Source organism: Rana temporaria, chromosome 7, assembly GCF_905171775.1.
Source record: "Rana temporaria chromosome 7, aRanTem1.1, whole genome shotgun sequence".
NCBI classification, from domain to species: domain Eukaryota; kingdom Metazoa; phylum Chordata; class Amphibia; order Anura; family Ranidae; genus Rana; species Rana temporaria.
In genome coordinates, this window is record NC_053495.1 from 14,181,934 (window position 1) to 14,202,883 (window position 20,950).

At 47.4% G+C, this 20,950-nt stretch overlaps 1 protein-coding gene across 1 annotated transcript in view; it reads left to right on the forward strand.

Moving 5' to 3' along the window:
• The first annotated feature begins 1,486 nt into the window (after positions 1-1,486).
• Positions 1,487-20,950, forward strand: part of NCKIPSD (NCK interacting protein with SH3 domain) — an 89,334-nt gene continuing 69,870 nt past the window's right edge. Inside the window, exon 1 of the mRNA XM_040358940.1 lies at positions 1,487-1,817. Coding sequence (XP_040214874.1) covers positions 1,647-1,817 — 171 coding nt within the window. The 5' untranslated portion in view covers positions 1,487-1,646. The remainder of the gene's footprint in view (positions 1,818-20,950) is intronic.

Genomic DNA, 20,950 nt, shown 5'->3' on the forward strand with positions numbered 1-20,950 from the left:
CACAAGAGATGAATTATAAAATCTTGTCTCAGTGGTATCGGACCCCTGAGATTTTGAGTAAATGTTTTCCAGACATGACAGACAGATGTTGGAGGTGTGGGCGGGAAGGAGGAACTCTCATGCATATTTTTTGGGCTTGTCCTAAGATTCTAGGATACTGGAGTAGGGTCCGGGAAATTACACAAAGATTTTGTAAGGAACAACTACCAACTGAATGGTCTTTTTTCATACTTCAGGATGTGGAAATATCAGTGAGGCGCTACAGGAAAACAGTGGTGTGCCATCTCCTGAACGCAGCCCGGGCTTGCATTCCAGGGCTGTGGAAACAGACAAGGGCCCCATCTATTAAGATGTGGCTTAATAGAGTGGAAAACTTGAACAGAATGGAGGACCTAGTATGGACCTCAAGGCAGAAGCGGAGGGTCTACTTGGAAACGTGGGCGGAATGGAACATATTCAGATATTCGGAGGAGGGGAAAGCCTTGATGGATGTAGACTGAAGGTGGGATGACTGCTGCGGGGTCCGGGGGGAGAGGCAGGCAGGGGCGTTGCCTTTTTTTTTTTTTTTTTTTGGGGGGTTTAATGGGTATTGGGGAGGGGTTAGGGACGGGTGGGGGGGGGTTAAGTAAAGTAAACAAGGAGATACAGGGGAAATGTCCCAATCATGGCGGGATTTTGGCTTCCCGCATGAAGGGGACAGAACCGAAACGGGATATTAAAGGTACTGTCAGGGTGAGAGCCCTGACTTTTGAGGAGTGAGGGAGGGGAAAGAAACAGGGATCAGAAAATTTAAAACGTAATTTGTTTTTCCTCCCCCTGGTTATGAATGAAGATTAATTAGATGGGGAAATGTTTTTTTCTTTCGAAATGTTTGTTTTCTTTGTATGGGTAATTAAATTGATATTACTGTTATATATGATCAAAGGGGGTTAAACTGGAAGAATACCCCTCGGGTTTAGTTTCTTTTTCCTTTTTCTTTTCTTTGGATTGTACTCGTGAATCTCTGTTTTCCTTGTTGTTTAAAATCAAATAAAAGATGATTAAAATAAATCATCCCTCCAGCGTCTCAGGGGCGGCTGCGGCGTCGCACTACAGGCTTATATACGCCTAGGTGTGAACGGGGGCTTATTTTGGGGCCAAAATCACCTAGCTCTAATATATATATATATATATATATATATATATATATATATATATATATATATATATATATATATATATATATATATATATATATATATATATATATATATATAGAGAGAGAGATAGATATATATCCAGACAGACAGACAGACAGACAGACAGAATTCCTGGTTCCAGTCTTGGACATTTCTGAAGCTGAAGATTTCCAAAGTCAGTTTGTCCAGCCCCTTCTGACATCACACACACAGCCCAGAGAGCTGTTTTTTTTTTCTATTGTCAATAAAGTTGTCTTGATCGAAAGAGAAAGAAAAAAAAAAAAGAAAACAACCAGCGGCCAGCGCGCGTACCCTGCGCAGTAAAGAGGGGTGCCGTCGGGAGCGCGCGGCACACGTGACCGCCAGGCTCCGCTCGGGAACGCGCTCAGTCAGACAAGCGGGGCGAGAGAAATAAAAAGAGTCCCCGCGGTGGAACCCCCTCCCCCCCTTCGGTAACCGGACGCCGCCATGTACCGAGCCCTGTACGCCTTCCGCTCCCCGGAGCCCAACTCGCTGCCCTTCTCGGCCGGGGAGAGCTTCCTCATCGTGGAGAGGACTAACCAGCACTGGTGGCTGGCCAGCCGCTGCAGCAGCGGGGACACGGGCTACGTACCGGCCTCCTACCTGGAGAGGATCAAGGTAAGGGGGCGGGGGCAGGGTGACGTCACTAGCAGCTGCTCAGCTCTTCCTGGCCTTGGTGACGTCAGCTGCTCCTGGGACATGTGACGTCAGTGCTGGGGGGGGGGTGTAACAACAGGGTTGTCATTGTAGAAATGTCATGATTACACTGTCTCCATGGTTACCAAGAATTTAAAGGACATGTACACCCCGTCAACAAACATGTCGTATGGCACCTTCCGAGTCTCCAGACGTGGCGGCTGCGTTCCTTTTCATATTTACAAACATTGTCGTTGATCCTGCGACAAATCCAGTGTCCTCACTTCCTAGATGGAGAAGGGCGGGTGGTCACCAACAAGGACTCCATAGATGGAGAAGGGTGGGTGGTCGCCAACAACGTCTCCATAGATGGAGAAGGGTGGGTGGTCGCCAACAACGTCTCCATAGATGGAGAAGGGTGGGTGGTCGCCAACAACGTCTCCATAGATGGAGAAGGGTGGGCGGTCGCCAACAACGCCTCCATGGATGGAGAAGGGTGGGTGGTCGCCAACAACATCTCAATAGATGAAGGGTGGGTGGTCGCCAACAACGTCTCCATAGATGGAGAAGGGCGGGGGGTCGCCAACAAGGACTCCATAGATGGAGAAGGGTGGGTGGTCGCCAACAACGTCTCCATGGATGGAGAAGGGTGGGTGGTCGCCAACAACGTCTCCATGGATGGAGAAGGGTGGGTGGTCGCCAACAACGTCTCCATGGATGGAGAAGGGTGGGTGGTCGCCAACAACATCTCAATAGATGAAGGGTGGGTGGTCGCCAACAACGTCTCCATAGATGGAGAAGGGCGGGGGGTCGCCAACAAGGACTCCATAGATGGAGAAGGGTGGGTGGTCGCCAACAACGTCTCCATGGATGGAGAAGGGCGGGTGGTCGCCAACAACGTCTCCATGGATGGAGAAGGGTGGGTGGTCGCCAACAACGTCTCCATGGATGGAGAAGGGTGGGTGGTCGCCAACAACGTCTCCATGGATGGAGAAGGGTGGGTGGTCGCCAACAACGTCTCCATGGATGGAGAAGGGTGGGTGGTCGCCAACAACGTCTCCATGGATGGAGAAGGGTGGGTGGTCGCCAACAACGTCTCCATGGATGGAGAAGGGTGGGTGGTCGCCAACAAGGTCTCCATGGATGGAGAAGGGTGGGTGGTCGCCAACAAGGCCCCCATGGATGGAGAAGGGTGGGTGGTCGCCAACAAGGCCCCCATGGATGGAGAAGGGCGGGTGGTCGCCAACAAGGCCCCCATGGATGGAGAAGGGCGGGTGGTCGCCAACACGGCCTCCATGGAGGGAGGAAGGGCAGGTGGTCGCCAACAAGGCCCCCATGGATGGAGAAGGGTGGGTGGTCACCAACAAGGCCTCCATGGATGGAGAAGGGTGGGTGGTCACCAACAAGGCCTCCATGGATGGAGAAGGGCGGGTGGTCGCCAACAAGGCCCCCATGGATGGAGAAGGGCGGGTGGTCACCAACAAGGCCTCCATGGATGGAGAAGGGTGGGTGGTCACCAACAAGGCCTCCATGGATGGAGAAGGGCGGGTGGTCGCCAACACGGCCTCCATGGAGGGAGGAAGGGCGGGTGGTCGCCAACACGGCCTCCATGGAGGGAGGAAGGGCAGGTGGTCGCCAACAAGGCCCCCATGGATGTAGAAGGACGGGTGGTCGCCAACAAGGCCTCTATAGATCCCGAATGGTGGGTTGTCACTCTAGGACAGGAAGTGTTTTCGGCCCCATATACACCTGATTTTTAACATATTGCTCATGTAATGCAAAGTGGGCGGGGCCTAACTGCTTGCCGACCAGCCACCTTCATTATACTGCGTCAGGTCGGCTTGTTCCCGCAAATCGCCGTATTTGTATGTTGGTCCCTTTACCGGCTATAGCAGGCGCCCGCTGCACGGCGGGGGAGCTGATGCACGTGGCCGGCAGCATCCAGAACAGGGATCTGTCAATATAAATAAAGCAGATTCCCGTTCTGTCAGGGATCCGCTGTTCTTAGTGATCAGGAACAGCGATCTCTCTCTCCTCCTCCAGGCAGTCCCATCCCCCCCACAGTTAGAAACCCCTCCCTAGGGAACAAAATTAACCCCTTGATCGCCACCCTAGTGTTAACCCCTTCCCTGCCAGTGACATTTTACACAGTAATCCGTGCATTTTTATACTACTGATCGATGTATAAACGTTAATAGTGTCCAATCTGTCTGCCGCAGTCCCGCTAAAAATCTCTGCTCACCGTCATTACTAGTAAAAAATATATATTATGTATGTATGTGTATATATATATATGTATGTGTGTATATATATATATATATATATATATATTATTTAAAATGCTATTAATCTATCCCATAGTTTGTAGACTCTATAAATTTTGCGCAAACCAATCCATATTTTATTTATTTTTTTACACCAAGAATATATATTGGCTCCATCTAGGCGTGGCCATTGGAATCAGCCCCCCCCCCCCCCTTACATTCGGGAGTGCCCTTTGGAGTTGTCCTACCCACCCCCGATTGAGGAAGCTGCTGCTGAATTTTCCTGGTTCTGCCCCGGCCTTCTTTGCCATGCAGAGTAAGAAGAGCCAACACCGGTCCTAATGTATATTTTCCCCACAGAGGCCCCCCTTACCATTAGTGCCCCCCCCCCATTCAAAGATAATGTTATCGTTTGCCTGAGATGACATCTTTGTTATGTGCGCCAATTTAGATGCAAACAGTGCTTGGCGGGGATCCTCTTTAATACAAACCGTTGTGCTGTGCAGATACAGTGAGCTCTTTTACATTGGAATCAATGTGGCCTTTGTGCGCCGTATTTGAAGTGCTTGGCTCGGTATGTGAGCTTTATTGTTGGTGAGTCTGTCAGTGGAGATCCTCATACAAGAGGGACGCTGTCATTTGTTAGGTGGAGAGCGTGTGACAGCGCGGCCGATGTGGTCACACAGAGGAAGGCGCAGGGCTCAGGTGACTGGTATAATCAAAGATCTCTCGTGAACATCTGTAGAGATGCATGCTATCGGTTGTAGAAAGCTGACCATACATTATACAATTATCTTATTCAATTTCCTTTAGATTTACCTGCAACTATGTAACTGACTGCATACAAATCTAAATTGTTTCGGTTTGACCTCATATTGTACAATACCCCTCAGGTATTTGCACACCACTCCCGGCCACACAGTCTCGGGTAAACTGCGGGCATGACGTCACCTCCCCCCGCCCTGTTGTGTTCTGGGAACACTCGGCTCCCAGAACACAGCGGGAGCCAATCGGCAGGCGTAGCGCGACTCGCGCATGCGCCATAGGGAACCGGGCAGTGAAGCCGGAGCGCTTCACTTCCCCTTAGGAAATTAAAATCGTGCGACGTGGCTCCCAAACAAAATTTACGTCCTTTTTTTTTTTTTTTCACAAATAGAGCTTTCTTTTGGTGGTATTTGATCACCTCTGCGGTTTTTATTTTTTGCGCTATAAACAAAAATAGAGCAACAATTTTGAAAAAAAAACACAATATTTTTTACTTTTTGCTATAAAAAAAATCACATTTAAAAAAAAAAAAAAAAAAATTCTCAGTTTAGGCCGATTCTTCTACATATTTTTGGTAAAAAAAAAAAAAATCGCAATAGGCGTATAGTGACTGGTTTGCGCAAAAGTTATAGCGCCTACAAAATAGGGGACATAATTATGTGTGTTTTTTTTTATTTATTTATTTTTTACTAGGAATGGCAGCGATTTGCATTTTTTTTTTTTTTTTTATTGGGACTGCGACATTATAGCGGACACATCGGACACTTTTGACACATTTTTGGGACCATTGGCATTTATACAGTGAACAGTGCTATAAATATGCACTGATTACTGTATAAATGTGACTGGCAAGGAAGGGGTTAACACTAGGGGGCGAGGAAGGGGTTAAATGTGTAGCCTAGTGAGTGATTCTAACTGTAGGGGGAGGGGACTGACTGGGGGAGGTGACCGATCTGTGTCCCTATGTACCAGGGACACAGCATCGGTCTCCTCTCCCTGACAGGACGTGGATCTCTGTGTTTACACGGTCCTGCTCAGTTACTGGGCAATCGTGGGTGCCCGGCAGCCATCGCAGGTGCGCGCATCGTGTTCCCAGTAACGCGGCGGGTGCGCACACCCCCCCCCCCCCCAGTGGCTTTAAAAGACGAGGACGTCATACCCGGAAGACACGCCAAGGCAAGATGACATCTCTCTCGGCGTGAACCAGGTAAGTTCCTCACACTTCGTTCCAAGGTAAGTATTTCATAATGCGCTAGTATGGCCCCCCCTAGGGTCGCCATTGCCTATCACCCCTCTAAAATGAAACCTTTTCATCTGGCGATGGGTTTTCCAGGGCCGTGTTATATAGAATTGCAGGAAAGCATTATTTGTACATAACTTTCATTTATCTGACCTCAAGGATATTCAATTACTAGAACAAATTTCTCATCGTCTCGTGTAAAATGTCTCATTTAACGCAACAGCAAGTCCTTTCCACGCTTTATAAGCTGCACATTAGCCGTCTAATCACTGCATTTCATAAATTAAGGTAAAATCTGCTTACATTGAAGAAATGTCACTTGGAAAATGAAGGCATGAAGTGTTACAATAAACTATAACAAGAAAAGATTACAGGGAAAAAAAAATGATCTTCTAACCTAAAACTGTTCCGTGAGCGACACCCAGGTCACGAGAGGCGCGGAGGAGCTCCGCTATGAGGAAAGATGAGAGGAACTGAATTCCTTCTCTTGAGAAGAGGAGATTAAGGGGGGGGGGATGTGATCAACATGTACAAATACATAAGGCTCCATTCACACCTCGGGCGTTCCGTTTTGCGGACGGAATCGCCGCGATTTGGAAGCGCCACGAATCACGTGATGTTCTTGTGATCCCCGCTATTTTGCATGGCACCAAATCGTGCTGCGTTTTTTGCCGCAATTGGCATCCCGCCTTTGTTTGCACGTTTTTTTACTGCGATTCATCGGGTGGCAAAATTCCACCGCGATTTGGTGCCATTCAAAAAAATAACTGGGTTTGCGAGGGCGTCCCAGGATTTGTGGCGTATCTGAATCGCGGCGTTTCCCCCTGGAACGCCAAGGTGTGAATGGAGCCTTAATTGGTCCATATAGTGAACTCGGTGTGATAAGTTATTTACTTTAAAGGGGTTGTAAAGGTAATTTTTCCCTAAATATCTTCCTTTACCTTAGTTCAGTCCTCCTTCACTTACCTCATCCTTCCATTTTGCTTTTAAATGTCCTTATTTCTTCTGAGAAATCCTCACTTCCTGTTCTTCTGTCTGTAACTCCACACAGTAATGCGAGGCTTTCTCCCTGGTGTGGAGAAAGCCTCTTAAGTGGGGAGGGGGCGAGCAGGAGTGTCAGGATGCCCACTAACACACTGCTCCTTTCTTCCTATCTGCAAAGTAGAGTGTCCTGACACTCCTGCTCGCCCCCTCAAGAGGCTTTCTCCACACCAGGGAGAGCTTAACATTACGGTGTGGAGTTACAGACAGAAGAACAGGAAGTGAGGATTTCTCAGAAGAAATAAGGACATTTAAAAGCAAAATGGAAGGATGAGGTAAGTGAAGGAGGACTGCACTAAGGGAAAGGAAGCTATTTAGGGAAAAAATTGTACCTTTACAACCCCTTTAAGGTCATCACGGAGGACAAGGGGGCACTCTTTACTTCTAGAGCAGTGGTTCTCAACCTGGGGGTTGGGACCCCCTCGGGGGTCAAATGATGATTTGCCAGGGGTCACCAAATCCTGGGCTGTTCCTGAAACCCACATCGCTCTTCCTGTCATTTGCGGCCCACCAGCAGGGCTGTCCATGTACCATAAGGGGTTTTAAGGGGTTGTATGAGTGGAAGGTACTCTGTGAGCGCTAAATGTCTGTGGGTTAGGGGCGCTAATTACTTGTCTTGCCACGCAAATAATTTTACTGTTAGGGGTCCCCACAACTTGGGAAACTTTATCAAGGGGTCATGGCGTCAGAAGGTTGAGAACCGCTGTTCTAGAGGAAAAGAGATTTCATCTCCAAATACTGAAAGGTTTCTTCACAGTAAGAGCTGTGAAAATGTGGAATAGACTCCCTGCAGAGGTGGTTCTGGCCAACTCGGAAGATTGCTTTAAAAAAAAACACCTGGATACTTTCCTAAATGTACATAATCTAATTTTAGGGATGCACCAATATCACTATTTAATTTTTATTTCATTTTTTTACCTTTTTAATGCAGAGAATGCATTGGGATAAAAAAAAAATCCTATGGTGGTTGTAAAGGCAGAAGGCTTTTTTTTAATAAGATAAAAAGTCTTCTCTGTGCAGCAGCCCCTCTAATACTTACCTGAGCTCCATCTAGATCCTGCGATGTTGTAGGCGTGTCTTGGCTGGCCGGGACTTCCCCCCCCCCCCCTCATTGGCTGAGACAGCAGCATGGTGCCATTTGCTCCCGATGCTGTCAATCAAAGCCAGTCGGCCAATGAGGAGAGAGAGTGAGTTCTAGCAAGCTGTTTGCTGTGGGGGCACTCAACAGGAGGGAGGGGCCAGGAGCACCAAAGAGGGACCTGAGAGGAGGGGGATCTGAGCTGCTCTGTGCAAAACCAACTGCACAGGGTAGGCAAGTATAACATGTTTGTTATTTAAAAAAAGAAAAGAGACTTTAGTATCACTTTAAGGCTTCAGTGCCAGTCTCCCCACTGCCATTCCTCTCAGTTCTCCAATTAACACTCCTCCGGAAACGGGGTCCTTGACCTTCTGCTCCCAGATCAAGGAGCAGCACCAGACTACAGAGCAGTAAGTCTTCTGTTGACGGAGAATTGGGTCTGCGCTCTTTCTGTTGATGAAGAATTGGGTCTGCGCTCTTTCTGTTGACGGAGAATTGGGTCTGCGCTCTTCTGTTGATGTAGAATTGGGTCTGCGCTCTTTCTGTTGACGGAGACTTGGGTCTGCGCTCTTTCTGTTGACGGAGACTTGGGTCTGCGCTCTTTCTGTTGACGGAGACTTGGGTCTGCGCTCTTTCTGTTGACGGAGACTTGGGTCTGCGCTCTTTCTGTTGACGGAGACTTGGGTCTGCGCTCTTTCTGTTGACGGAGACTTGGGTCTGCGCTCTTTCTGTTGACGGAGACTTGGGTCTGCGCTCTTTCTGTTGACGGAGACTTGGGTCTGCGCTCTTTCTGTTGACGGAGACTTGGGTCTGCGCTCTTTCTGTTGACGGAGACTTGGGTCTGCGCTCTTTCTGTTGACGGAGACTTGGGTCTGCGCTCTTTCTGTTGACGGAGACTTGGGTCTGCGCTCTTTCTGTTGACGGAGACTTGGGTCTGCGCTCTTTCTGTTGACGGAGACTTGGGTCTGCGCTCTTTCTGTTGACGGAGACTTGGGTCTGCGCTCTTTCTGTTGACGGAGACTTGGGTGTGCGCTCTTTCTGTTGACGGAGACTTGGGTGTGCGCTCTTTCTGTTGACGGAGACTTGGGTGTGCGCTCTTTCTGTTGACGGAGACTTGGGTGTGCGCTCTTTCTGTTGACGGAGACTTGGGTGTGCGCTCTTTCTGTTGACGGAGACTTGGGTGTGCGCTCTTTCTGTTGACGGAGACTTGGGTCTGCGCTCTTTCTGTTGACGGAGACTTGGGTCTGCGCTCTTTCTGTTGACGGAGACTTGGGTCTGCGCTCTTTCTGTTGACGGAGACTTGGGTCTGCGCTCTTTCTGTTGACGGAGACTTGGGTCTGCGCTCTTTCTGTTGACGGAGACTTGGGTCTGCGCTCTTTCTGTTGACGGAGACTTGGGTCTGCGCTCTTTCTGTTGACGGAGACTTGGGTCTGCGCTCTTTCTGTTGACGGAGACTTGGGTCTGCGCTCTTTCTGTTGACGGAGAATTGGGTCTGCGCTCTTTCTGTTGACGGAGAATTGGGTCTGTGCTGTTCCTTTGGCAGGGTATTGGGTATTCAATCTTCCATTACTTCAATTCTCATCACCTGATTCTGTCACACGGCTATTATTTAGCCGGCAGGCTCCTCATTAACTTGTAATGTAATGTGCTCTGTGCGGAGATAAGTCATCCTAAAATAACTTTGTTGAAATGTTTCTAATTATGAAAGAATGCTAAAATAGCCGCCACAAATCAGAGCGCTGATAGCAGCTGTTTACTTTTCATTTACAAGGCCTTGTTGCATACATAATTTACAGTGTTGTGGTAGCGATGAAGCACGGGTCGGGCCCCTGTGGGCTTCTGCCATGCATTATTAAAATCCGGGAGTCGCGCTCAGCAGGGCCGTTCCCTGGAGGCTCATTAAGGTTGCTGTGCCATATAGACTGTAGATGTTTATGCTCTTCCCTGGTGGGTATGTGTTAGTACGTTTTAATTTGCCATCGCGTTTCCTCGTTGAACACAACTCGCGCTGGACTTTGACTCTAAAGGGCAGTGTGTGGTTACAGCAGGGTTTGACAAATTTGCTTGGAATCTCGGAGCCAGCTAAAAAGGTTAGGAGCCAGAAAACGCACCCCGTCCGGACGAGCTTGCACGCAGAAGCGAACACATACGTGAGTAGCGCCCGCATATGTAAACGGTATTCAAACCACACATGTGAGGTATCGCCGCGATTGGTAGAGCGAGAGCAATAATTCTAGCCCTAGACCTCCTCTGTAACTCAAAACATGCAACCTGTAGAATTTATTAAACGTCGCCTATGGAGATTTTAAAGGGTAAAAGTTTGACGCCATTCCTCGAGCGGACGTAATTTTGAAGCGTGACATGTTGGGTATCCATTTACTCGGCGTAACATTATCTTTCACAATATAAAAAAAAATTGGGCTAACTTTACTGTTGTCTTATTTTTTTTATTAAAAAAAAAAGTATTTTCCCCCCAAAAAAGTGCGCTTGTAAGACCGCTGCGCAAATACGGTGTGACGGAAAGTATTGCAATGACCGCCATTTTATTCTCTAGGCTGTTAGAATAAAAAATATGTTTGGGGGTTCTAATTAGAGGGAAGGAGATGGCAAATTAGAACTGCTGTTTTACTTGTAATGCCAACGGCCACCACAAGATGGCGCCAGATCACAGAAGGAAGCTTAGGCCTGCAGAAGGCCGCAAAGCCGCGGCCTCAATTACCGGCGGGCGCGGGCCCGCCGTGATCGCTCGGTGGGGGTGCACGGAGACACAGGATCCTGTGTCTCCGTGCGTCCTCACTATCCCCCCCGTGTGATCGCAGCATCCGGTAATTAAGGCCGCGGCTTTGCGGCCTTCTGCAGGCCTAAGCTTCCTTCTGTGAAGGCCGCAAAGCCGCGGCCTGAATTACCGGCGGGCGGTGGCGACAGGTCACAATTTCTTGTCGCAATTGCGACCGGGCGCCAGCATACTGTACATGTCGTTAGTATGCTGGATGTAATGTTATATAATTGTTTTAGGGTGAACCTCCACTTTAAGTGGTTAAACAAAAATCGTACGAGAAATTTTCGTGCATGTCCGATTAAAATAATTTCGGATGAACTGTCGTGATCGGCTCTCGATAGCTCTGTACCAACAATCCGATTTATCGTACGATCGCGTCGAAAGCGGTATTTTCCGTGTCAGATTTTTGGATCGTGTGAGCTGCAGGCAGGAGGAAGCATCTTCTCAGACTGCAACATTGTAACTATCTGATGGTAGGTCCACTTTCAAGTTAGATTGAGTGGACTCTGTGAAGTAGGACTTGCAGTGCTCATGCGTTTTGTGTTTTAGTATTCCTCTTGGGTTTCATGCTCTTTACTTTTAATCAGTTGAACTCTTGTATTAGCATTCCGTTCTCATGAAATGTGAGGATAATTTAATCAAGCTTCCCTGCGTAAAATTAATAGTACAAATTAGATTAGGCCTCTTTGTGTGACGTTATTGATGGCATTTAATATGAGATTTCACGTGGTTTTAGAAGGTTTATGTGCTTGTCTGTCTGCGCCTGTCAGCTGTAATTCCCGTGTTTAATCATTCTGCCCTTATTTTCCCCTTCTTTGTATTTTTTTTTTTTTTTTTTTTTTTTGGAGAAATCTTTTCAAAAGGATGTAAAACTTTCTCCTATAGTGGTTAAAGAGGAAGAAATCATCCTGCAAGACAAAGGCATAATGAGCTTGTCTCCAGGACTTTTCCAGAGCCTCTCCAAGCCTATGGAACTCCTTACCCCCAATCTATCCGCCTATCTCCTTCTCTATTGGCTTTTAGAGGATCCCTGAAAACCCTCCTCTTCAGAGAAGCCTATCCTTCCCACCCCTAACTGTATTTTCATTTGAGTCCATCTGATTATTATTATTATACAGGATTTATATAGCGCCAACAGTTTACGCAGCGCTTTACAACATCAGATCATCTCCCACAGCTACTACCCTTTGTTCCACTTGACCCTCCCTTCTAGATTGTAAGCTCTAACGAGCAGGGCCCTCTGATCCCTCCTGTATTGATTTGTACTGTGACTGTACTGTCTTCCCTGATGTAAAGCGCTGAGCAAACTGTTGGCGCTATGTAAATCCTGTATAATAATAATAATAATAATAATAATAATACTAGTATGAATTACTTACCTGAGATCGAAGCCCCCGCAGCGGTTCTTGTTCCCCTCCTCCGTCGCCCTCTCTCCCGGAGTGACTTCTGGGTATCGCGGCTCCGGCTCTGTGACTTGCCGGAGTCGCAATGACGTCACTCCCGTGCATGCGCGCAGGAGCCGCCAGTCACGGCACGATCGCCTTTTAGAAACCGCATGCTCACCATTTCTAAAGGTTTCCACAGTGCGCCTGTAGGTTTAGGAGATATTTCTTGCGCCTACAGGTAAGCCTTAGGGCTCTTTCACACGGGCGGCCCATTCACGTCCGCCTGCCAGTTTTTTAGGCGGACCTGAACGGGCGCTCTGTGCTCCTCTATGGAGCCGCGGATGTCAGCGGTGACATGCCCGCTGACATCCGACCCGCTCCGATCCGCCAAAGTGTGACGGAGGAAAAACCTACTTTTCCATCCGTCTGGTGTATCGGGTGAACACGGACAGACAGTGAGTGTTCATCCGATCCCCCCCCCATAGGGGAGAGCGGAGAAAAGACAGGGCGGTCCCTGCACAGTGTGCGGGGACCGCCCTGTCATCCGCCGGCTCAGCGGGAATCAACGGAGCGATCCCCGCTGAGCAAGCAGAGGTTCACGGGCGGATAATTACTGATCCGCCACGTGTGAAAGGGGCCTTAAGGGGTTGTAAAGGTACAATTTTTTTTTTTTTTTTTTCTTTCTAAATAGCTTCCTTTACCTTAGTGCAGTCCTCCTTCACTTACCTCATCCTTCCATTTTGCTTTTAAATGTCCTTATTTCTTCTGAGAAATCCTCACTTCCTGTTCTTCTGTCTGTAACTCCACACAGTAATGCGAGGCTTTCTCCCTGGTGTGGAGTGTCGTGATCGCCCCCTCCCTTGGACTACAGGAGAGTCAGGACGCTCTCTACGTTGCAGATAAAGGAGCTGTGTGTTAGTGGGTGTCCTGACTCTCCTGTAGTTCAAGGGAGGGGGCGAGCACGACACTCCACACTAGAGAGAAAGCCTCGCATTACTGTGTGGAGTTACAGACAGAAGAACAGGAAGTGAACATTTCTCAGAAGAAATAAGGACATTTAAAAGCAAAATGGAAGGATGAGGTAAGTGAAGGAGGACTGCACTAAGGTAAAGGAAGCTATTTAAGGAAAAATAAATTGTACCTTTACAACCCCTTTAATCTAGGCTTATCAGTAGATAAAAGGGGTCTGTAAGGGTTTACAACCACTTTAAGAAATAGCTATTGTTTGGTGTGGGTGGAATAGATTGGATGTGCAAGTATTCTCCATTCGCCTGCGCATTTCTTAAAGGCCCCATTCACATTATGACCTTCGGCACCAGACGTTGCGCTACACGCATAGGACATCCTTCCTGTTAGTGGGCTGACCAATGAGTGACAAACGTGGCGTTGTAGTTCATGTACCTTTTATTGCGCTTCAAGCTTCCTGCATTTTCTTTTTCCAAATACGTGTTAGAGGGTCAGGGGTTAGAGTGAGGGTTAGGGTTTCCCATTGAAGAATATGGCTAGGTCACAGGGCGTGGCTGACCCACCCCCACCAAAGTGTACCGCCTACCCCAACTAAGTCTGGGAATGGACAAGGTTTGGGGTACCCTTCCCAATGAATGTGCAGTTTTTAAATGCAGGCAAGTTCGCACAATTTTACACACTTTCAAAAAATGCTATAGTAAGAATTCACGCTGCCTGCATGCTAAATGCTCAATTTTAGTGGGCAGGCAGCATTCAGTTTTCAGTTGTGGTGAGTGGGCGGTGCAGCTCAAATCTTCACGTTTGCTATGTTTTCTGTTTGCTGGTGTTTGCATGAGTTTTGGCATGCATGGTGATGAATGTTTGTACTAGCTCCAACTAACGCGTTTTGTCATATGTGACGTCATCAGGGGCAAGGATGTAGAACAATGCAGAATAAAATAAAGCTGCACTTTATTAATTGTATTTATTATTATTATTATTAATAATAATAATATTATAGTGCAGCTTTATTTTTTTTTCTGCATTGCTATACATCCATGCTGCTGATGTTGCATGTGACGAAACATATTTGGAGCTAGGACACTTTCACATGGGACTCCAGTTGGCAGTAAAATAAACACGTGGTTGAGCCACAGTTTTACCCCCCCCCCCCCTCAACCACTCATCTAAAAACCTAACATACAGTCAGATGTTGCAATGCTTTGCCTCAGTTGCATCAAATTTTAATGCAGCTTCTCTTGACAGATGGCACCATCTGATAATCTCACCCATTCAAGTCAATGGGACTGCGCTACAGCCACAAGCCAAATGCTCGGCTTGTGGCTGTGGAAAAAAGGAAACTATAATTAAATTTTAACCACTTAAGACCCGGACCTTTATGCAGGTAAAGGACCTGACCAGTTTTTGCGATTCGGCACTGTGTCGCTTCAACTGACAATTGCGCAGTCGTGCGACGTGGCTCCCAAACAAAATTGGCGTCCTTTTTTTCCCACAAATGGAGCTTCCCACAAATCGAGCTTTCTTTTGGTGGTATTTGATCACCTCTGCGGTTTTAATTTTTTGCGCTATAAACAAAAATAGAGCGACAATTTTGAAAAAAAAAACAATATTTTTTACTTTTTTGCTATAATAAATATCCCCAAAAAAGATATAAAAAAAACATTTTTTTCCTCAGTTTAGGCCGATACGTATTCTTCTACCTATTTTTGGTAAAAAAAAAAATCGCAAAATGCGTTTATCGATTGGTTTGCGCAAAATTTATAGCGTTTACAAAATAGGAGATAGTTTTATTGCATTTTTATATTATTATTTTTTTTTTTACTACTACTAATGGTGGCGATTAGCGATATTATTATTATTATTTTTTTTTTCGTGACCGCGACACATCAGACAATTATGGCGGACACATTTTTGGGACCATTGTCATTTTCACAGCAAAAAGTGCTATAAAAATGCATTGTTTACTGTGAAAATGACAATTGCAGTTTTGGGAGTTAACCACTAGGAGGCGCTGAAGGGTTTAAGTGTGACCTCATATGTGTTTCTAACTGTAGGGGGGCGGGGCTGGACGTGTGACGTCATTGATCATGTTTCCCTATATCAGGGAAAACACGATCAATGACCGCGCCACAACAAAGAACAGGGAAGGTGTGTTTACACACAGCTCTCCCCGTTCTTCAGCTCCGGAGGACCGATCGCGGGACACCGGTGGCGATCAGGTCCCGCGGTCACGGAGCTTCGGACCGGGTCGCGTGCACGCGCCGGTGCGACCCCACGGCTGGGCTTAAAGGGCCACATACATGTAGGTGGATGTGCCCAGCCGTGCCATTCTGCCGACATATATCGGGGTGAAGGGGTCCTTAAGTGGTTAATTGCTCTTTTGCAAAGAAAAATAAAAAAGCAGCAGCTGGAAGTCGTAGTTTAAATGTGTTTTATACTTTTTCCCCCCTAGTCGATAAGGGATGCGGTTGTCACATTCTAGCGGTACATATAGCTGTTGGGGTGGAGCGCTCCTTTAAAGCTCCCTCTGTACAGCTTGAGAGCGAAGCGCCGCTGAGCCGCCTCGCTGTCTCTCGAATGTCAGGATTCCAATTCTGGAAACACTGGGAAGCCTACTTGCCGGGTAAATTATTAGCAAGGGAAGTTAATCCTGCCCAAGGTTTCTGCATAAATGAGATGTTTCATGTTAAAGAGAAATTCCAAAACCACAAAAATACTTCCCAGAAAGATCTGCAGCTGTGCTAAAATCAGCGTGATCACTCCTTTTACCTTTTAGGCACAATACTGTGTGTTCAATTCTGATTGTATGATCTCCCCTATAGGTTTGGCAGCAACGACATAGGCTGAGGCACGACCTACGTGTTCTATTCACCTTTTTCTCTACCAGGCAGGCCCGGGCATTGCACCACTGGTGGTAAATCTAAAGGAATCTCTGTAGCCATTGAACTCTTCACATGTGGGATATACACTGATCAGCCATAACTATATGACCACCTACTATAAGGTATGGTTCTGGGAGCGAGTTTGGCGCCGGGTTCTGGGAGCGAGTTTGGCGCATTGGTTTCTGGGAGCGAGTTTGGCGCATTGGTTTCTGGGAGCGAGTTTGGCGCATTGGTTTCTGGGAGCGAGTTTGGCGCATTGGTTTCTGGGAGCGAGTTTGGCGCATTGGTTTCTGGGAGCGAGTTTGGCGCATTGGTTTCTGGGAGCGAGTTTGGCGCATTGGTTTCTGGGAGCGAGGTTGGCGCATTGGTTTCTGGGAGCGAGGTTGGCGCATTGGTTTCTGGGAGCGAGGTTGGCGCATTGGTTTCTGGGAGCGAGGTTGGCGCATTGGTTTCTGGGAGCGAGTTGCGCGCGCAGGTTTCTGGGAGCGAGTTGCGCGCCAGGTGTGCCGTATGTGAAATTTGCCAACAAGCCTATCGCCTTCCGATATGCCACAAAGTTAGAGTTGCAGTCTGATCATCTTGGATGTGATGTTGGCAGATTCATTCGAATGACCCTCTATAGCAGGGGTCTCAAAATCTATTTAATTGCAGGTGATTTTGGCAGCATGGTTGCCCTCAAAGGGCCTATGGTATCTGGGGTGCATTTAACATATTTGCTTTTTTTTTTTTTTTTTTTGTGTTTTTTTATTACTTGCTTTTTTTTTTTTTTTATGAGTCGGTGACAAGGTCTCTTTAAGGGGCCTTTCAGACGGACGGATAGAATGGTGCTTTTAGCTGCGGATTTTCTATTTTTCTACCGCAGCTAAAAGCACACAATGCTTTCCTATGGCCCCATTCACACACAACGTTTAGCTGCGATTTCGTTGCATGCGGTTTGGTGCGAATAGAAAAAATAGAATTGAATGCGTCCAGGTGCGATTTAGCGCAGCTATATGCACTTAACCGCAGGTAATCGCAGTCTTTTGTGTCAACTGCGGATAGCAGCGTGAGAAAAAAAAAAACAGGAAGCACATCATAATCAAAAATAAATAAAAAGGTTTGCTATGGAAATGACTACCGCAGCTAAACGCGGCCGCATGTAACCACACGTAATCGCAATGTACAAATGCAGCTAATCGCAGTGCCCAGAGCCTTGAATTTCACTGAAAATGTACATGCTTTTAATTGCGGCAAAACTGCCGTCCGTCTGAAAGGGGCCTTGGGATCATTTACAGCCGTTGGGTGTTTTATTTGTGTCCTGTACTGCCCTTGTTGCCCTTTCGTTGAGTATCCTATTTTCTTCTACATGTCCTTGCTGTCCTCTTATCAGTGGCTCATTTTGCCATCTGCTGGCATTCAGGAGAACTGCAGCCGTGGCCGCTAACTTTGCAGTGATTTATATTTGGCACAAGGCACCCCGGCCTGCTTGTTGAAACTTTGCCAGCTCCCGATTTTTACTCTGCTGGAATTAAAAGCACAGATCACTTTCCGCCTTTCCTGGGTCTGGAAATGTAATCGTTGTACGGCCAGACCAGAAAATCCCCATTTGTTTGTTTTGTTGGTGGGAAGTTGTGTTTCTGGCAAAACTTTAGTAAAGAAGGAATATTTTTTTTGTGGTTTAGTAAATGTGGCTTTTGTCGTTCGCTGACAAACGTCATCATGTTTTAATGATTGACTTGTAATGTATTGCAGATTCTTGGACCTCGGCCACGTTTCTGTAGCTAAGCTGTTGGTTTAGATTTCCTTTAATGTGGCTGGAAATTAGTTGCAGGGACATAAGCAATTTCTTTATTAGACCTTGTTCACTTGGGAATTTTTAATTCATGCCCTGTGCGGAGCCGTGTTTTACTGGCACACGGATGAACCGGCACATGGAATTGGCATGCCACCCCTGTGTCTGCAGTTCCATAGTTGTCAGTTGGGATGCAGAAGCTGCACAGACACTCACTGTCCTGAATGTGACATCCATGAAGGTGCGGGTGTATGGCCCCCCGAATGCACAGCCCTGGAGAGCCGTGGCCTGTACAAAGCTATGCACCGTTTTATAGCTGGCCTCTGAACAGGGCCGTCATCAGGAATTATGGGGCCCCTTACACAGCTTCAGTCATGGGACCCCTGGAGAAGAGAACCGGGGGGGGGGGGGGTGCTGCCGCCTGAAATTGAGAAGCAGGGAGGCTGCCACGAATTGAGAAGCGGGCTGAAGGGCCTGGTATGCTCTTAAAGGGGGAACCCATGCCGGTTTTTTATTTTGCGTAGAGTTTCCCCTCAAGATTCATACCGGACACAGTGCCTGGTATTGTTGGGGATTAAAGCAGAGGTCCACACAAAAAGTGAATCTCCACTTTTCGGAACCCTGCCCTCCCTCCGGTGTCACATTTGGCACCTTTAATACAATATAATACAGGTATTTGCACCCACTTCCGGGCATAGATAGCCACAGAATCTGCGGGTATCTATGCCACTCCCCCCCGCTGTGTTCTGGGAAACGCACAGTTTCCAGAACCCAGCGGGGACCAGTGAAGATGCGCAGCACGACTCACGCATGCGCAGTAGGGAACCGGGCAGTGAAGCCGCAACGCTCGTCTACTGCTGCCGGCATCGCGGGCACCCTGGACAGGTAAGTGTCCATTTATTAAAAGTCAGCAGCTGCCATATTTGTAGCTGCTGACTTTTAATATTTTTTTGTTTAGGTGGACCCCCGCTTTAGTAGGATCCCTGGGCCAGATTCACGTAGATCAGCGGATGCTTAGATCCGCTCGATCTATCTGATTTAAGATCCGCTGCCGCAAGTTTGAGAGGCAAGTGGGTAATTCACAAACCACTTGCCTCCAAACTTGCGGCGGCGGATCGTAAAACCCCCGGCGGAATTCAAATTCCGCGGCTAGGGGGAGTGTACTATTTAAATCAGGCGCGTTCCCGCGCCGATTTAAATGAGCATGCGCCGTCCGCGAAATTTCCCGGCGTGCATTGCTCCCACTGACGTCACTAGGACGTCAGTGGTTTCGACGTGAGCGTAACTTGCGACGCGCGGGTTTCTGAATCGGCGTACGCAAACGACGTAAAAAAATTCAAACTCGACGCGGGAACGCCGGCTATACCTAACATTGGCTGCGCCTCATAGAAGCAGGGGTAAGTATACGCCGGGAAAACCGCTACGGAAACGTCGTAACAACACTGCGTCGGGTCCGCGTACGTTCGTGAATTCGCGTATCTCGCTGATTTACATATTATTCAACGTAAATCAGCGGAAACGCCCCCCCGCGCCATTTTCAAATTGAAAATAAGATCCGACGGTGTAACACAGTGTAACACTGTCAGATCTTAGCCATATCTATGCGTAACTGATTCTATGAATCAGGCGCAAAGATATGACCAGTTTAAGTCAGAGATACGACGGCGTATCAGGAGATACACCGTTGTATCTCTTTGTGAATCTGGCCCCCTGTTCATTGAAGTCGGACGCATGTCGGACTTCAAGTCGCAGGGCAAAGAGTCGCAGGGCTGTCGTGTTGTACCAGTGTGAACCCAGCCTAAGACTTTATTTCCTACTGGGAGTATCTCGCCATAAGCCCGCGTTCACACCAGGCCGTGTCAATTTTTAGTATAACGTAATTTCCCACCCTATTTCTTTGCTTGAATTAATAATAAAAAGCAGACGGATGTTCCTGTTTTTCACTGTTTGCGCTGAGACAACAAGACGCGTTCCTCGCAGCCCCTCTCCTCCGCCAGTCTTCTATAATTCATTTTTGTTTTTTTTGCAGCCTTGTATGCGCTTTAAAAAAAAAAAAAAAAAATCAATATGGCAATCATGAAAATCATGGCAGCTACCGCTCACGATGCTCATAAAATAACAAGAGCGACAATTGCATTAAAAAGAGATTTTCGCTGGCCTTTACCTCAGAATTGCATCGAGCGAACTTGTCACCTGGATCCTACCTTTGCGCTTTGATGCGTTTTGTCTAGGGAACAGCTGGCGCTATTTTTAGTCCCCGCAGACGGCCTTCATTTTTTTTTTTTTTTTTTTTTTTACCTCTGTCGGTGCACGCGAGGACGACAGTTATTGTAGTCAATTATTCTAACCCTGGAGTGAATGTTGAATTTCCCGTGGCATGAAGATGTTCAGCCGCTTGACAGGCGGCGTACAACCTACGCCAAAACCCCAGATAATAAAAGAAGAGAGAACAGAGAGACGGCATCTAATCATTCAGAGCCAGAGAACAACACTGTGCTTCTGATGTATTAAATTTATTGTTACAACCTCTCGGAGAAGGTAGGGAAGATGAAATGTCAGTTGGAAACGAGTACAAGGGAATTCGGCTGCACGCAGGATCGCGGGCCACATACGGCTTTATTAAAGTGTAAAGCCTCGTACACACGATCAGTCCATCCGATGAGAACGGTCTGATGGACCGTTGTCGCCGGTTAACCGATGAAGCTGACTGATGGTCCGTCGCGCCTACACACCATCGGTTAAAAAAACGATCGTGTCAGAACGCGGTGACGTAAAACACAACGACGTGCTGAAAAAAACGAAGTTCAATGCTTCCGAGCAAGCGTCGACTTGATTCTGAGCATGCGTGGATTTTTAACCGATGGTCGTGCCTACTAACGATCGTTTTTTTTCCCATCAGTTAGGAATCCATTGGTTAAATTTAAAGCAAGTTGACTTTTTTTTA